The sequence below is a fragment of the Spea bombifrons genome, chromosome 5 (assembly GCF_027358695.1).
Source record: "Spea bombifrons isolate aSpeBom1 chromosome 5, aSpeBom1.2.pri, whole genome shotgun sequence".
Lineage (NCBI taxonomy): Eukaryota > Metazoa > Chordata > Amphibia > Anura > Pelobatidae > Spea > Spea bombifrons.
The window spans coordinates 68,018,890-68,038,974 of NC_071091.1; the positions used below are offsets into that span (position 1 = coordinate 68,018,890).

General features: G+C 38.7%; 1 protein-coding gene across 1 annotated transcript; it reads left to right on the forward strand.

Moving 5' to 3' along the window:
* Positions 1–15,550: 15,550 nt before the first annotated feature.
* On the forward strand, positions 15,551–19,820 carry ID4 (inhibitor of DNA binding 4). Its single transcript, XM_053466131.1, has 3 exons — positions 15,551–16,205; positions 16,962–17,024; positions 17,600–19,820. The coding sequence occupies exons 1-2, from the start codon at positions 15,858–15,860 to the stop codon at positions 17,007–17,009; spliced, it is 396 nt and encodes a 131-aa protein (XP_053322106.1). The 5' UTR covers positions 15,551–15,857; the 3' UTR covers positions 17,010–17,024; positions 17,600–19,820.
* Positions 19,821–20,085: the final 265 nt, after the last annotated feature.

Genomic DNA, 20,085 nt, shown 5'->3' on the forward strand with positions numbered 1-20,085 from the left:
TGCATGATCTTGTGAAGTGGGAGGAACTCCTTGTAACCTTGGACAAGTCCTTCTATCTTGCTGTTTCCCAGACATTAAAGCTAAGAGTCTGGAATTCATATTGTATGCACATACTGTGAACATTAAACTATGCTGTGCTATGAATGGATTATTGTACATATTCCTCATCTGCATCTGGAAAATGTGACTAAATTGAATTTCTGTCATACACATACACATTTATTCTTTCTTTCTGCTGTCCTCTCTATTTTCTGTCTTCCATTCCACCATCTGTCACTGTCCTTCTTGTTCCTCTGTTCTGCCCTGTCTTCTTGCGCTTCTCTCTCTCAACAAATCTACTTCTTCTTTCTTCTTGCTTTCCGCTCTTCCATTCCATCCTTTGTGTCTGACCTATCCGTTACTCCATTTTACCCTCTCTCCTTGCCTTTTTCACCCCAAGTCTACCCTCTCTCTCTCTTTCTGCCCATTTCACTCTTCCACTGTAACGTCTTCTTATGCTTTTTCTCTTCCTTGTTCTGCCTTTTGTATCTGACCTATCCACTCCTCCATTGGACGATCTCCTGGATGTTTTCACTTCTCCATTCTACCCTCTCATTCCTCTTCTCATTCCTGCATTCTCATTTTTCTTTTCTACAGTCTCCTATCACACTTATTCCTTACTATCTCTGTCCTTCATTCTAGGCTGTATTGCTGAAAATTAGAAAAATGAAACAATTCCATACACCCACACACACATACATATATATATATATATATATATATAGATATATATATATGTACAGTATTAACTACTCACATAAATACTTTTGTATTCAAACACAAATATGGCTGTGTCTGTATGTACACGGATGTGGGTGTGTGTTGCTTAGGTAGAAATAGACATCTGCGTTCCTTCACCCTTTGGAATACTGCACTACCTACTGGAGTGTATATGTGAAAAATGAATCATGTTTGCGTTGTGAATCAGAACTGGAACAGCTATGCCTCACACAGAGCCTGTTGCTACTGCTGTGTCCCTAGTAGCAAGAAGAATGAATACATTCTAAACCCAGCTCACAGGTAGAATTGGCACAGGACTGCCTTCCACACCCAGCACCTGCATATCTCAAGCAGATGCAACATTTTAAGGATGTTTCCAACCCACCCCTCCTCCTCCTCTTCTTCTGCTTCTTCTTCTCCTCCTCCTCCTCCCTTCCCCTCTTCTAAGTACTTTGGCACAAGCTTAACTTGCAGCTGTGCAGGTGTGCAGGGCCGAGTCTGGGAATTGTTTGCTTCCCCCTCCCTCTTCCCATGCTCTCCCTTTGCCTTTGCAGGGTGGATGCGATCAGCCCTGGGCCGGCTCTGCAGCGTTGTGTGTATCCAGCTGGAAGTCATTGTGAGATTGGCGTCTGCGTTGCTATGGCGACCGCCCTGCCGGCACCAGCTGGACCGCACTGTGAATGGGTGACATCACGGGGCAGGCGCCAGCCAGTCTGGGCTGCAGAGCCAATGAATCAGCTGTCAGGGCTAAGGGCTGAGTGCATTGCAATGTGTGTGTGAGAAGAGGGAGGGAAGGAGGGAGAGAGAGAGCAGCGGAATGTGCAAAACACACACACACACACACAGCTGGGGGAAAGCAGGGCTTTGCTGGATAGAAAGGGAGACAAAGTTAAAAAAAAAAAGATGATATAAATATGCATGTTGGGCGAAGTTTACATCTTTTTAATGGGATTGTGCAAGTTAACCTACTTTGTGTAAACTGAGTTCACTCTGGATCTGGTGATGAAATTCTAAAAAGAAATTGGTGAAAGTTTCCCAAAGAAAAAAAAACTCCCCTACGATGACACCCTCTTGATAAATATCGTACAGTGTTTTAGTCTGTAATCCTTCAGGTCATCCTGCAGTTTGCGTATGGATTAGAATTCCAAATAGATCCGTACTGCGCTTTATCCTTTCGCTACCAGGGTGGGGTGGAATAAATTGCATTGCCATGGGTTTGCTTGACCTTCTGGCACTGAAAGGGAATGTAACTTTTTTTTTTTATTATCAGGTTGCCAATTAATTTGACAGCTATGTTTAACTTTTAACTTTTTTTAAAAATGTCTTTAATTTTTTTTTGCTATGGTATTTTATGCATAGATAATGAACGTCCTTGCTGATAGATCATGCATTGAAATAAAAGTTTGGGATATGTAATTTTTTTTATTTGGATAACACCAGCCTCCCTTTATAGAATGGAGTTTGAAAGGCCGATATTTAAATAGTGCGACATAGAAGGAAGTTTAAAGATATAGAAACCTATTAGATAATTTCACATCTTGTCCTAAAATATTCAAACCACGTTGGTCCTTGTTAAAGATAGCTTTGTGCACCGATTCACTTGAAATTACATTAAGTACAATATATTTAGGCACCACAGGCCTGCGGCATCTGAAGCGTTGGGATCTTCTGGACCACTTTGCTAGGGGCATGCTTGCCTAATTCCTTACACACACAATGTACATCCGACACATAGGTGAGCGCTATACCTGGGAACTCTCTGGGTTTAACGAGCAAGGAGGGCTCTGGGAAGCTGGAGCCTAAACGTTCCCAAGGTATTGTGAGCATGCTCATGTGTACAACTGTACCTGTGTGCACACTTTCCCTATACAACCTAGCATCGGGTCCATCGTTAGGGCAAGGTAAACAAGGCAGTTGTCTAAGACACATCATCATACCTAGGAACTTAGGCAGGCTACCCTTGACGTTCCTTCATCTAAGGGAGGGGCTTTGAGAAGGGAGGGGCTAGATGTACAAAGATGGTACAATTCACACAAGGGGCAGGGTTCGCTGTGGTATTGGGCAGGGAGTAGGCGTGGCTAAACATCGCTCCCCTGCCCCTGAGAAAGAGAAGAGTGAGTCTGAGACATGGGGAAGCACCTCTTTACCCCGAGACAGCAGGTTAAACCTGGAGAGTTTGTATGTATGCTTATCATCTATCTGTATTATAATCCCTGTGTTCTCATTTTGTTGCCTTGTGGAAGGGATCTGTGTCCCAGATTATCATACCTGATAACTCACTCGGAAATTTCACGGGAAGCGCCACTGGGTCTCTGGGTCACGGCCCCAAATTTCTGGGTTGCAGCAGTGGTGTTTAGACATGACCCACTCCTTGCCTAAGGTCATTTCCCTCTCCTATCCCAAGTTTTTTTTCAAACATAAAATGGTTAAGGCTAGCCTTGTCCACTGGCAGATCTTTTTAACTTATTTGAATTGTTGGTCCTTATTCATGCTGACTTAAATCTAGAAATATGGAGGGCATTATTCCAATACTGCTTGGACACTGTATGTTTATGTACACCTATATTACAGTTAAATCATCGATATAATACACACTTGTGTATAATACGCATGCTTAAGATATAGCCAAAGTTGCTAGAAAATGTTATATACAGAACATGTTATTTAGTACTTTTGCAAAAATTATATAGCTAAGTACTGTATAAACCTCTGTATTAGTTACCGTATTGGCTCGGATATAGGCCGCCCCCGTATATAGGCCGCACCCTAAAAGTTTGGTGCTTTTTTAAAGAAAAAGTTTTTTTTCTTTAAAAAAGCACCAAAAAACATGCTGCCACTCTGTCCTCCCTCCCCGAGATACGCTGCCACTGTTCTCCCTCCCCGAGATCCGCTGCCGCTGTCCTCCCTCCCCGAGATCCGCTGCCGCTGTCCTCCCTCCCCGCGATCCGCTGCCGCTGTCCTCCCTCCCCGCGATCCGCTGCCGCTGTCCTCCCTCCCCGCGATCCGCTGCCGCTGTCCTCCCTCCCCGCGATCCGCTGCCGCTGTCCTCCCTCCCCGCGATCCGCTGCCGCTGCCGCTGTCCTCCCTCCCCGCGATCCGCTGCCACTGTCCTCCCTCCCCGCGATCCGCTGCCGCTGTCCTCCCTCCCCGCGATCCGCTGCCGCTGTCCTCCTCTGCCCCCCCCTCCTCGACTTACCGGAGCAGACTCCCGGGTGTCTTGCGGGGCCGGCGAGGGACATGTACGCAATACGCGTATGCAACTTCCGGTACCGGAAGTTGCATGAGCGTATTGCGTAAATGTCTCCCGCCGGCCCCGCAAGACACCCGGGAGTCTGCTCCGGTAAGTCGAGGAGGGGGGGGCAGAGGTAAAACGCTTAGATAACCTCCCGTGCCGGCACCCCCCCCCCGTGGGAAGTGCTGGCAGGGGAGGCTGTCTGAGCGTATCGGGGAGAAGGATGCAGGTCCCCTGCACCGCTGCGGGGGATCTGTATCTTAACCCCGCTGCCTGCCCGGCGCCCGGGACTGCATGTCCCGGGCGTCGGGCGCTAGAGCCCGAATATAGGCCGCACCCCCACTTTAAAAACTTAAAGTGGGGGAAAAAAGTGCGGCCTATATTCGAGCCAATACGGTATATGTAAATGATGCTACCTCTTTCATGTCAGTAGCTTGTAATATCAATAGGGTGACTAAGACTGCTCATCGTGGAGGGACCATTGGTCCATCCAAGAGAAAATAATGTTTGGAAACCAATGCTGTGACTTCAATTAAGAAGACAATGCTTTGCAGTTGTATTGCTCATTTATGTGCTAATCACCATGTAAAATATCACAGTTTCCTCTCCGAAATTATAATGTATTCTTGCTTTGCTCTTATAACGTTTGATTTTCTGCTTGGCTTTACATATTAATTACAAAATTAATTGCAGACACCAGTCTCCATAAAGATGCGCAGATGACTGGGTGAACTTCCGCGAACTGATTAGAAGGGCTGGGACAACTAAGTACTTTTGGAAACTGGTGGCATGAACTGTTGGACACCATTGCAAATATATATTTTAGACTATCATATCATTTAAACATATTCTTGATACATTTAATCGTGAATAGCTCTTAGATATAAACATGTTGGCATCTGCCCTATACTCAATTTGCGAATTGTACTGTACATTCCGAAGTGTTGTACAGCTATAGAATTTGTCAGAGGGACTCTACGCAAAATAATATACTGTATGTATGCATGTGGCTTCGAAAAAAGCCTTCATTTTCATCCTAATGGCATGACTTTTGTAAATAGCATTTTAGTATCATTTTATCATAATCATATTATAGTAACCACTTTTCTTTGGAACAGCTACATTTCTCTCGAAGCAATACTTTTTGTACCAGTGTTGGCATGGGAAGCATCATGATGGGGTTAAATCAGTGTTTCTGAGAGCATGAAAAAAACTACGCTGTGACTTTAATTCAATTGAATTTTAACAGCAAAAAATTAATGGATTTTTTGTTCTTTTTCTTTTTTTTTTTGCATTGGCATTCTAATTATTCCAATTAGAAAGCAAGCATTAATTTCCTGAGTAGAAATTATCTTTGTAAGACTGAATTACATGATCAAATACTTTTTTTTTAATGTTTTTTTTATATTGAAAAAAAAAATAAAGATCTAATGAAGAGTTTCACATTGTATCCAATAAGACCATCGCCTAGCTGCAAAACTGGGGCAAAACCAAAACAACTTGTCTCATGCAGGATGTTTTTTTCCCATTAATTCCAATGTTCTTTTAATCGCTTTGATAAATACGGTTCTGTACTTTGGAAGCTGGGAAACTTCCTCTTAAAAGGTAGGGAGAGAAAGAAAGAGAAAGAAAACAGCATTTGTATGTGTCCAAAAACCTAACCCCATACAAAGTGATGTCTATTCTTTACGATAGTACATTGCATTCTGTCCTGATCTCCCAGGCTTCTTAATCGGACTTTGACATTCAGGTTGGCAATTTGTTTTATTTCCTCTGTTACAATTGTTACATTTGAATAATACCGGCAGTAACTCTGCCTAGGGTACGAAATCCAAATATCACAAGTTCACATTAGTCACAACCACAGAACTGCCCCTTCTAATTGTTGGGATTTTGCTTTATAAATTAACAGAATGCTCCTGAATTGCGAGAGTGGGAAAAAGACAAAACCATGGAGAAGGGAATGCCTTGAGAAATGACATTGCCGGCTTTCTTGGAAGAGCAGAGTTAAATCCTATTTTCTGCTCTATGCTATGGGATCCCTATCTGCTAGGATACCATGAATGGCATGCACTCCTTTCCGAGGTCAATCATTAACCTGCCCTGACAACGTTTTGTAGAAAGATTAAGGGAAATCTAGAGTAAGGCTGGTGGGGGAAAGCCATGGGAGGGGTAACAGAAGTAAATTAATATTCAACAAATTCTTTTTCTTAAAGGGGAACGCACACCATTTTATTTATTAATAGAGATGAAAGTACATTTTCAAAGATGTTGCGCTGTTTTATTTTTTAAAACAGTTCTTGGTTTTGCATAATCTTATCGGGCAGTTGTATATTAGCCATTTGTATGCGTTCTTGCTTTGTTACCTTAGCCCAATCTACTAGAGGAACACCTCGACTCCTTATCATACTGCATTGTGGTAGACAATAGAATGGCTCACTTTAAATAGCCCAGCCACAGACTGTAACCACTGAAAGTCTGTAGAGCAAGAGACGTCATTAGCATCCCCTAAAGAATCAGCTCAGTACGATGGTTGAGCAAAGAAAGTCACCCAAAATGTTGCGTGAAAAAATGGCATCTTACAGGTCTGCACATAAAGGAAGGTTAATGTTTTTGGAACAAAATGAGATAAAACTACATTACTGTATACCGCACTGGATTTTATACTGAAGTAGAATAATGAACTAAAATATGTCATTTTCACAGAACTTCCCTTTAATTAAAAAAAACATTAGGAGCTATATATCTCCTGCAGTTTGGTGAAAGTGGTGTCACTATAGCAACCACAGGGATGTGAGTACCGTGACGTTGCACCAGAATTGCTTTATATATGATACGATATAATATATATTTATATATGATATGATATAATAACTACCATTTTCCAGGACAGTGTCTAATCTGAGTACAGTAATGCATTGCACACCTCTTTTGAGATGAAGCGGTTAATTTCTGAGCATATTTATCCCCTTTGTAATATAATGGCATACTTTAGTGGGTTTTTTTTTTGTTTTTTTTTTCCAAGTGATGTGACCTCGGGTTTATTCAGCCCACACATCCACAGAGAATGTCATAAATTATGAATGGTGCTCATGTGTACAGAGGTACTGTCAAGCCAGCCTGGTAATGCTACCTTGTACTTGAGACATGCCCTTATGAATAAATGATGGAATTGACTCTGGGAAATAGATGCCTGTAGGGGAATGAATATATGATCATCATAAAAAAAAAATGCAAATAATCAAATTCTAGGCTAGATTAAAAAAAAAAACAAAAAAAAACATCCTATTGTTTTTACATTGTATGTTTGAATTTATTTACAACATGCAAATTATATACAGTGGAAAGCAATAAAAAAAGCCAAAGCATTAATGTTCCTGAGCCCCAGCACAGAAAAACAGAGATAGATGAACTGCAAGGAATATGTCTGATGAAGTGAAGTGCATCCAAGTGTACATTAAAAGCTATAATTTATTACAGCGACTCCAGTGACATTTATAAACCACCGAGCGAGACTATGGTGATTTATATTTGTCACTAAAAGCCAGGAGATAGATTGCTTTCTGTGATGTAGGCTTTTCTACCCTTTCAAAAGTACAACAAACAGCATGTGTCTATATTGCCTCTTTTATTCAAAAAATGCTAAACAACAGCTCATTTGCATAGACAGTGGCTGAGGCATTTTCAATATATATATATATATATATATATATATATATATATACACACACGTGTATATATATATATAATTATTTTTTACTGAAATTCTGTCATTGGATCTTGATGCTATGTCAATAATGATAATAATAATTTTACTCTAATTTGCACCTTTGTAATATTTCTATGTAAACTTTAATGCAATAATTTGCAATCTGTAGAAATTAATTTTCATTAACTGATGAAAAATACTGATTATAATATTTTGAGTTCTGCTTCCTCAGTTCATGTCTGTAACCCTGTAAAAAGACATTATACGCCCTTCTGGCTCTCGGGAAGAACCCTAATTTCTACATGCAATTGGGGCTGTCCTCCCCATCAGATCGTTTTTATACATTTTATCACCCCATTAGTATAATTTTGTCTTTGCTCACTGAGATTCTAACACCGATCTTTTTAATTTTGTTTCTGCTGGCCTACACAAAATATTGTTCTTTATAACTGTATTTCATTTTGTGAGCCACTCTCATTGTGACATCAAGTGGGTACTTTACTCTTCTGTTTAACACTTGCTAGTAATTAGGTTTTCTCAAATCGCTACAATAATTTTAAAATCTGGATTAGGTTTTACAGTATATACCTCTGATTAGAAAAGATACAATGTCAGTAAATGGAGGATCTGTGGTTAAAGTGTGAACTTACAATTAAAGTTCTATTTATATACCGAAAAGGCTAGAAATGGCCACTTACTTAAGTCAAGGCGCTGACCTCAGACCCCCTTGTCTCCTACATGGTGAGTTTAAATTACCACTGAGGTTCAACACTGCTAATTCCAGGAAACATGTGCTGAGGGTTCATAGGCTAGACACTCAAACCTGCATGTAATGTATTAGACATAAAACATAGAAGACCACTGGTTGCCTCAAAACATTTTGGCATTTCTTCCCAACAGTACCCAGGGCCGGCCCTATAATGGGGCAGACTGGGGCAATTGCCCCAGGCGGCACTTTTTTTTTTTTTTTGAAGCGGAGGAGAGAGAGAGGGGCACCGAGTGGTTTTCGCTTACCCGCTCGGCGCCCCTCTCTCTCTCCTCTGCGGCGAGTCTCCCTGTTCGGTCCCGGTGCCGGCTTGTAATGCAGAGCGCCGGAAGTGACGTCAATTTCCGGCGCTCAGCATTACAAGCCGGCACCGTGGCAGAGCAGGGAGACTCGCCGCAGGACTGTTTAAAGATAAGTACGGGGCGGCGTCGGCGGGGGGGGCGGCGTTTTAAACTTCGCCCCAGGCGGCGTTAAGTCTTCGGCCGGCCCTGACAGTACCTGATTTGAGATGAGATGTGACTGGCCTAGATATCATAAAGGGCCCACCAGCTCTTTGTTGTTCCACCAACATTGGTCAAGTTAAACGTTTCATAATGGATAATGGAGTCTTAAGTCAAAGTTGACCCCTTTTATTGGGGCAACCTAGAAAAAGATGTAATGTTACATACACTTTTGGGTCTCTTCAGATGGAAATGGATTTGATCTGAGGTCCCAGAAGCTCATGTAACTAGATGTTTATCTATGTTGGCCCAATGAAAGGTATCAACTTCACCTAAAGTCTTAATTTTCTCATGGGCTAATAGAGCTATTTCCATTAAGGAAATCGTTGCAACACCTCAACTAACGTGTAGTTCGCTCTTTAGTAAATAAAGCCTTTATGGTATTGTTCACCAACCACAAATTTAAAGCTCACTTGTCTTTTAAGGCACAGTGGGTTGGTGAATCTTTATCTTGGTTATTGTGACATGATAATAGACTGTAATAAATAGAGTTGTATAAAGTAACCAGGACAATATATTATTTTGGTTACCAGTAATTTCTAATGCACCAACAGCCTGAAATGGAGGTGCAAAGGCAATATCAGTAAAAAAGGCATTAATATAATATAGTAACTATATAAAAATGTATTACATTTCATTTATCATAGGCCACCGAAGAATGCAGTTACCTTTTATAAAACTATGATACAATATTGCTTGATAAATGCACATAGAATATATTCCCTGTGAGGATAATGATTGTTTTTATTTTTTTTATATATTTATTTTTATTATATACAGAACTAGAACTGTATTTGAACTGAATATTTTGTAGTTAATGGTTTTCCATATTGATATACAATGTAAATTACCTATACACAATTGTGTGCACCTCCTTTACAGTGTTTACAATTTTTTCACTGCCTAGTTTATTGGAAATTATTACTAAGATGCTAAGCAAACATCGGGTCAAGGTAATGCGTGAAACAGAATATGTAATATCAAAAAATGCATTATCCAGCAGGTGCTAAACTTTAAATTCAGCTTCTAAATATTATGAGTATTATAGTGCATATGAAAATAATCCTGTAGAATATTTTAGAGGTTTATTCGAAAATACGTACTCTGCAGACTGACAATGGCTATCACTATAAATGAATAGTTCCCTAAAATGTTGCATAATTATCTTTATGTTTAGATGGGACATCACAAAATGAAGGTTAACATCTTGTTTCTTGTAAGTGCTACTTAACGTGCAATTCAACAATCACAACTGATGTGCTCTTGGAACAAGCTAAATGTACAACGTGTATGTTCCCTGACAGATCTTTGGTCTCCCCAACCGGACAATTTACACCATGGAGGTTTCGCCAACTCACCACAGCCTCCATAAATTGCATTCGAAAGAGTTGCACGCCATAAGACACGTGGAGTTGAGATATGATGCATAATGCATGGAAGATGCTGACCGTGGAGGGGGCAGCTAGGAGTGCTGCTTTCGGTCTGGTCTAGGGCAGCGCTGAAGGTAAATACATGTCTGCTCACATGCAGGCATTCTAGATAAATGTTAAAAATGAAAAAAGTCTTAATACTTATCCAACTACAACAAAATCCATGAGCGCATCCATTTAATTCTGTTAGGCTGTACCATCCATATTATAACCAATACTCTTGTTCTGAGCTTCAAGATCTACTTCATTACAACTAGGAATTCATGTGATTTCCCTTTATCATTCACTTAGAATTCTAGTTCCATTTAAATAGCATATGATTCAAAAAAACAGCATGTTCACCAACCCACAGTAGTGTGTCTAATTTAGATTATTTAAATTTTACAGCAAATTTTAGCTGACAGAGCTTTAGAGAACATCCAATTACCTGCAATTTAATACGACCCATGCAGAATGCATAAATAATTCTCCCAGGTTTAATACGAAATACATTAACACAGAATGGAGCAAGGGGGCCCTAGAGATTACATGTGTATTCATTTTCATGGATTTCCTTTTTCTGGAATGTTGCCATCAATAGAAGGCAGAGGGTGCCCCTTTACTCCGAAACCAGCCTGAAGATTACAGACCTGTAAGCTTAACACTAGAGGAAACTGTTATTAAATGATGAGATTGCACAACAATACTGTTAAGGAGAAGACCATGGCTTTGTGTGTATTATACAAATAGTTTCTTGCTCTATGTGAAACAGTGGGTCTAAACCACAGTTTTGCTGTACATGTGGTCATATTGTATTCCAATTTGTTGAAATTATTTTTTACAGGGTTGCTAAAAAGTAGCATTATTAATGTAAGTATGTAAGCATGGATGTGTACATATTTCTGTGCGTGAGCATGGATGTGTACTTGTCTGTGTGTGTGTGTTGATCATGGGTGTGTACTTGTCTGTGTGTGTGTTGAGCATGGATGTGTTCTTGTCTGCATGTGTGAGCATGGATGTGCAATTGTGTGTGAATGGATGTGTAATTGTGTGTGTGTGCGTGTGTGTGTGAGCATGGATGTGTAAGTGAGGTGAGATGGAGTGTGTGTGTTAGTATGAGTGTGTGTAATTTGTGTGTTTACATATGTTGTATGTTGGAAGGGGTGGCAAGGGGCAAAGAAGGCACAGACCAGTTGTTTGTGGGCAATGACGGCACAGACTAACTTCTGAAGTTGGGGGGCTCGGGAGGAATTTTCGCACCAGGGCCCGTGGTTTCCACGCCACTGCATGGGATAAGTGTATCGCTATCCTGCATTATTCATTGAGGCTTCTTTACACGGGGAAAATAAGCAGACTAAATGGGCCGAAGGGTTAGATTATATTCTTCACACACTATTAACATGAGAAGACTTCTGAAAAGTTTACAAAGACTGGAAACCCCATTTGGTGTATGGTGTTTGAAAATTTAGGCTATATATGGATAGATATGGTTCAGAAACCATTAACTGAATTTTACTCCTGGTAGATTACTGTCTGTAATTTGTTACAGCCTTATAGTGCTTGTCTTGACATTTGTATCTGTTACACACTCAATAGTCTGTAGTGCTGCTATTTTACATCCTGTTGTCAGTTAATGGCCTAGCTTATCTTGTTGAGCCAACATAGGTATAAACCAGCACTAGAACTGAGACCTGACTATTGTATATTGGGCCTTTCCTAAAGCCAGTGCTAATTAAACCATTCGATATTATATGTTTTCATAAAGTACTATCATTTGATGCTCACTTGAGCAATCCAAGTATAGAGAGATGAAGATAATATAAAAACGACATAGTTGAAATGAACAAAATGAAAGATGGTAAAAATGAATTAGGATTTAACAGCTGGCCGTTAAATGTGATTCTGAATGGAGTTAGGGATGGTAAATTCAGCTGGTGTAAGTTAGGAGTGGGTGAAAATCAGAAATGTAAAGGAGGACTTCTCAAGAAAAGTTTACTGTTTAAAATACAATAATTAACATCTTGCTGGGATCACAAGACAGGTAGAGGGAGCATCTAAAATGAATCTGAACAAATGAGTCCCTGATAGGCGTCCACAAAGTAATCAGGTTATTATATTGCACTAAATGTTAAAAAAAGTGGGCAGTATCAGCAGAATGTAGAGTTAGAATTGCATATATAACCTGTGAGTTAATACAAAAAGAGGAGAAATTACTGCTCTTATAATGCAGATGTACTGCGTCTATAATATTATCAACTGGTAAACCTTTATTTAAGACAATAATACATGTTGCCAGAAAAGTCATTCATGTTGCCCCATCAATGACCCAGGGCGTAGAATCTTTATGTAATGTGCTAATCAAAAGGCTGATCTATAACACAACAGTCACCCAAATGAACATCCCAACCAGTATGATGTCATTTTATGTATGTTTTTATTCTTAAAGCTTGTTTTTTGATATTGCATTATTTTGCTTTGTTGTTTTTTTTTCCATTTGATCTTTTATTGCATAAATGTTAATGTCTTGGAGGATAATTGCTTCAATGCCCATAACCTTCACTCTTGTGCAGACTTAGTCTTTTATCATTGTTTATGTAAAGGTATCATCCTTTACTGCTGCCTGTCTCAATTGTGTACCAGGCAGTAAATTGTTATGAATGGAAGTGGAAGCCTGTTTCATGCTTCCTTTACTTTTAAAAGATGACATTTGTAATCCTTGTTTCTCCGCATCCTATTCTCAATTCATTTCCTACCTGATGTTTAACCTGTAGAAATCTGGCTTTTAACCACATATGGTTTCAAAGCAATGAGACTCCTTTCCCGGTACAAGGTTAACAATCACATTAATACTCATATTTGCAAGGCATATTTCATATATTGCTTTGATCACACAAAGGAGCAGTTTGCTCTTCAAAACAAAAAGATCCCGGTGCAGCGATGCATTATTTATGATGCACAGATAAAATTTTAGGGATTTCATTTTCAAAAAATATCTCGCCCAAAAGAAAAAAATGATCACTATCGTCAGTGGAGTTCCCAATTTTTTTGAATTATTTAAAATATATATTTTTAATTGTGTAGATCATATAATATTGCATGTATATTGACATCAAACCTTATAGAATATAATGTATACACTGCAACTATATAATGATAGAAAACTCATCATATTATGCATTTTAAAATTTGCTATTCAGCTTTTGAAAAAACAAAAAAGTAATTGTATTAAAACTATCTCAACAATAGTTATTATTTAGACACAAAAATGGTCTTGCGCAAGCTAGCAGTTGAGCCATGTTGGGTTTAGCTACATGTTAGGTACTGTGTATTTTACATTTAACTGTGTATGAAAAGCGATGAACAAACACTCAAAATATGAAAGATGAAATGTAAAATGATACAATCAAGAATAATTGCTAGAATTAGTTGACGTTTTTTTCTAAGCCAATAAAAAACATCCCTATTAACCCTTTCAAATCTATCACCGCTCCAGCTGGTGATAGATTTGATGCTGGTTCCTAGAGGGTTAATGTACGATGCTGTGCTATTATCTTTACTCTGAAGGCAGTATATCTACACATAATGTTTCTGGTATAAGTGCAGGAATGGGGAAGTGCTCCAGCAAATCATTATATTTCTAACAACATGAAGAGTGTATAAAGATACATTTTTTTGCACAGTGTAAAGAAGTGGAGCAATCAGCAGAATCAGTGTATTAGTTGCTATAGAAACTGCACTATTTTTCCCAATTTGCACAAGAATTTCTATATACACCCCCCCTCTGGTATCATGAGACAAGGGTCAAAGCCTCATCATCCTACACTCTCAGATTGCACAGTCTATCTATTGCAAGTACATTATGTGTTTTTAATATATATATATATATATATATATATATGTTATGTTTTAAAATACATTTTACATTAAAATTTGAATAGCTATTAAAAACAGAAAAAAGGAAATCACACAGTTACATATTAGTATAAAGCTCTGAAAATGTTATGTTAACTAAATGTACTATTTACCCCGATCTCCATAGGATGAGCAGTCCTTTATCAAAAGGATAAAGCCCTGGACAATCCAGGGGCACTCATAGTGGTGTCAGATGTTTACACAGTAATAAAGAAATCATTAGTCCCAAAGATAAACGTAGCTGATGTGCTTAAATGCAATGGATACAAACCAAAGAGCAATTATATTGTTTACAATGTATATATATATATATATATATATATATATATATATATATATATATATATATATATATATACACATACACACACATATATATATAATCTAATATATATATAAAATATATCAACATACATATATAATCTTTTATTTATATAGTGCCAACAATTTACACAACGCTTTGTACAGTGCATTTAAAACCAGAATTGACAGACTAAGACAAACCATTTCATTAGTCATAGACGCCATGCATACACATAAATAATAAACACATAATATATATATATATATATATATATATATTTTATAAAAATATAAATTTGTGTGTATATATATATATATATATATATATATATATATATTTGTGGGCAATATTTTTACAAGCATACCACTTTCCTTTCTTTCCTTTATTTTGTGATCATCTTATGCTCTTGCTATTTTATTATTTATTTGTTTCTCATGTTTCTGTACTTGATGTTTAGTACATAATGACACAGCAGGGAGAGGGAATAGCATCATGTGTTGAGTCCACAGGATGACTGGACCAAGAGGTCATGATCTAAGGCAGAGGGTGAGAAATGTAAAGAACATATCAAATGTAAGTACTTGCAGTCTGGTTGACAAAACCCAGTGAATTGAGAAAAAAATAACCCATAGAAAGCTGTGAGATATGTACGTTTTACATGAGACACTGGCATTCAGATGGGTCTGTGGATTGTGATCCGAGTACAGCCAGTCTTTGCTTCAGTTCTCCATACCCTATCGTAAAATGAATGAATGTAATTAGGCGTCTTAACCTATAAAAAGAAAACTTGGGAGAACTCAATTTCTCCGTCACGATCGCTGATCTCCTCTCCCCTCTCGCTCTCTCTCTCCTTTTCTCCTCCCATATTTTCATGACTCCCTCCCCCTCCCTTTCACCCCTCCCTGCCCCTTCCCTGCAATAAATAAGAGAGCACAGAGGCAGCTCGGAAGCTGCAGCGCAGAGAGGCTTTAGCGAGAAGGTGTAAGGGTGTAGAGGGAGCAGTTCGTATCTCTGTACACATTTTCTTGTCACTCCCTTGTCTACAGCAGAAGGAAATCATTGTGTCCAAGGCTTGTGAAGGAATTGCCATTTTTTTTCCTTTAAAAGAAGACTCCTGTTTTTGTGTTCTGCCTTATTTCTCTACCCCTCCTGTCTGCATTTGGATTGCCACTTCCAGCCCCTGGTTGTGCTGCAGGTCAGACAGTAGGTGCACTCTACAAAGCTCTCACCCAAGCAACCCCATCACCTCCTCCTTAGGGGCTTGAAATGAAAGCTGTGAGCCCAGTACGCCCCCAGAGCAGGAAAGCCCCTATGTCAGGGCTGTGTGGAGAACTGGCTCTGCATTGCCTGTCTGAGCACAGCCTTGGTGTAGCTCGATACAAGATGGAAGAAGAGGAGACCCTGTGCCTGCAGTATGACATGAATGATTGTTACAGCCGGCTCAAGAGACTGGTCCCCACTATCCCCCCGAACAAAAAAGTCAGCAAAGTAGAAATCCTGCAGCATGTCATTGACTACATCTTGGATCTCCAGTTGGCTTTGGACACACACCCTGTTCTTTTAAGACAGCAGACACCTGCCAGGACCCCCCTAACAGACCTCAATACTGACCAGGTAAGTGATTCCCACTACCCTCCCTTTGAATATTTTATTGATATGGGATATTTTATTGATATGTATTGGAGAAGATACCAGGTTTGAGATCTAGAAACACAGAAGAACCCAAGTAGATGCTGTGGCTTTCGGTCATCACTGTAAAGCATGTTTTATTGTGTTCACACAGCCCGTTCACCTGGTCTTGTAATTGGCCTAGTAGTGTTATATGTCATGTTTGTTATTTCATCATGATGATGATGTCAGGTCACCTAGGCGTCCAAGTATCAGAACATCACAATAGAAATCACCCGGCGATGTTTTCAGTTCTCCCAGATGGTAGGTTGGGTTCATCGCATTGTTATGGATTAGTATTGCAATTTCCTTTTGCGAACAGAAATAAATGGCTGTCATTGTAGTGAGCATGTCACTTCTTGCAATCATAGTACATGGGGTGAGTTCACCATCTTTTTATTTTTTGTGATGACCTCTTCACAGCTCAGTAGAAAGGAGCAGAGACCCCCCTCTCGCCCTCTTCCCTATTCAGATGGCTGTTAAGTCATCTGCTACAAGCCAATTGCCTAGAAGTTAAGTGTATGTCAGGATATTAATTAGGAGCAGGCAGGCTGTGGGTGATCAGTCTTTGTGTCTTTATTCTGATCACTGGAGTGTGACTTGTCATTGACAGGACCTCAGTGGCCAGTTCTTCAGCCCAACTATGGACAAAAAAAAATATTTACACCTTGTATTAAAATCTTGTTATATTTTATGTTTCAGGCTGCCTCAGTTGTCAACAAACAAAGCGATAGCATTTTGTGTCGTTAAAGCTGTGTTTTTAAGGTGAGTCTTGCAATTTCCCATCAACGTCCACAAATAATTACAAACTGTTCCATGTGTATTAACAATGTAATTCTAATCACTTTTGTATTCTCACAGCAATCCCCATATTCTAACAATGATTACACTGCAACCCCCCCCATGCCCCATATAGCTCTGCAATTTATTCCAATAATGATTTACTTACTAATGTATAATCCCTGCCCAAACAAGGGTTAATGGTTAATTTATCTCTGCTTTTGTATGTAAAGGAAGTTTGCTGCCTTTGATTTTTATCTCCATCCTTAATCCATTCCAAGACAGAATTAGAAGTTCTATGATTTTTTACATTTCTTTTTAATTTTATTTATTTTTTAATTTAGTAGGGGGGGCAAGTGGATTACCCCCTAGCACTGTGTGAGAGCAGGGATTGAACAGTCAGATTGCAGCTGCGTTCCTATGCTTGGGAGCTGCGCTAGTAGTTTGACCTGGTTTGTTTTGGGTTGTTGATCAAGCATGTCTTGTGTGTTGTTGGTGGCGCCAGCCAGTCTGGAGCAAAGTGGTTCACACACCCCCCTCTATTCATTCCTCTTCCACAGGTGTGCAGCAGGCAAATCCAGAGCCAGGAGAAGAAGAGAAAGAGGGAGAGAAATTAGAGCATAAGGGAGGGAAAGGAAAAAAAGTCACCAGACAAAAGAAGGGGAAAAAAAAAAAGAAAAAAATACTCCTCACACTGCTATCATACACTATGGAGAATATATTTCTTTGTACACACTCATGCCACTTAACACTATCTTTTTCTCATTCATTGTGTATGGGATTTTTTTTTTTTTTGGTTTTACATGGAATTATGGACACGTTGAAAAGTTACTGAACTGATGGATAGGGTTTTAGAAAATGATTATAAAATGAAGAACTGAATTTTGAAGCTTTACTAATATACCAGAGCATTGTAGATAATTTGTTTTTACATCTATTGTTTAAAATAGATGATTTTATCGGTACAGGGAAATTTTTTTTTTCTCCCTGCTGGAATGTTACATATTGTATAGTTCAAAAGAAAATCAAGTGACATTTCATACTGTATATAGGAGAGATGTTCTATATGTGTAAGTGATAAAGTATATGCTTTAATAGACTACTGTAATTATGAAGTATTTTTAATTAAATATTTTGTGTAAATAGAAATGTGTGATTTTTTTTTTTTTTTGGTTGACTTTTTTTTTAAAATCTTTGAGGCTTTTAAACCTTAAGCTGTACAAGAAATATATTGGCAATGAACTAAAATGCTATTAAAGCATTCATTTTTACTATCTGTCAATCTGGCTGCGAGTTTGCTGGATCTGCATGATTGCATGGGATATTGCGAATGTTCGTTTGTCTCAAACCAATACCATGGAAGAGAAATCCATTGAATCCAAAAATACGTATCGCTCAAAAATAGCAAAGGAATACACTTAATAACTCAGGTGTGATGTGGTGGGCATTACAAAATCCCCCAACTTAATTTAGACGTTAATATGTGTGCTTATCATATCTTGATGTTTTGAGTCTGGCCCCTCTTTCCGCCGTTGCGAGAATTAATTGTCACCCTGAGACATCTGGGGATGATACACCTTATTGTGATGGCGTAAATTGGGAAGGGGTACAGACACATGTTTCAATTTTTAGCCCTGTCTTTGTTAATAGACCAAACGTACGGAAAAAGACCAACAAATAGTTAAACATACATATTAAAAATAAAATATGATAAACGTCTATTAAAATACAGTTCCCGCAAAATAATTACCGCTAGGTAAGGGTTACTTCTTTCTTAAGCAGCAATGTAATGTTGCTTGCTGTACAAATTAACTCTTTACTTTCTTTCAAATATTAAATTGGCTTATGAATATGACCAAGTATGGTCATTTCTTGAAATACTGTTAAGCACTGTTTGCATTTTACTGCAGAAAGAGGAGATTTTAGTTTCACTGAGTCTGATGTTGTCGGGTTATGGCAGCTCTTGTACTTTTCTTCTGAAGCAAATACTAGGGATTTCGTAGCATTCTTTATTATTCCTCAACTGGGGATCATTAGAGAGAAATCACCTTTTTCTGTCTCTTTTGTGACTGACCCACATAAGCTACATAAGCGACAATTGTTCCTTGCAACCAAAGTAAACCACTCTACATCTATTGAATAGAAGCTACTTGAGTTAACACTTTCCTTGCCGCAGAGGGTGTTTTTTAATAGGTCACCAATGGGTTAATAAAGTAAATACCGTTTATTACATTAAGGCTGGGGGGGAATGCTGGTAACCTTATCCTAATTCTTAAAGTTTAATTGAAAAATTATAATAGAAACATTTCCATGCAATCATGTTAGACACAGATATTTTTACATGCAAGTATTACAAGATTTGTATTGTTTGAAATCTGACTTTTCCCCCAATATGTTTGAAATGGATATTGAATTGCCATCTTTGTACTGGTACGAATAGTTTTTTTTTTAAATATACAACAATGCTTTGTTTAAAACTCACTGTATGTATTTCCACATTCTTTGTAAATTAACATTTATGACCTTCTGATTAAAAACATCCATGGGAGATGCATTTACCATCTCATGCAGCACACGGATTTTTTGAACAGTCTTCAAGTGTTTAACGCTTTTGATGCCGGGGCGGCGCTCCCTTTTGGCACTCATACAGACCATCTTATTTAACGTGTCTTACTTTAATCACTCATGCTGTACATTTGATAAATTCAGAATCAGATGAGACCAAAGTTTTCATTCCTGTTAAGACAAAATAAAAAAAAATAAAAACAACTTTGTAAATTATGCTGCTACCTTAACTTTATTTGGCGTCCATTTCAATACTTTAATTTATGGCATTGATGGTCAAAGCACTGCGGATTGTGGTAAAGACATATGTTAATACAGACCACGCTCTCCTAAAGCGGTTGCAGTGGTTGCCTCAGAGCCCTACGCGGGCCAAATGCTACCGATAATGTTTTGTATTATGACTTCATACCCTAGACGTATACATATTTTGCAATTATTATTGACCATTCTTCGTCCGTCGGCGTGACCTTTATTTAGGCAT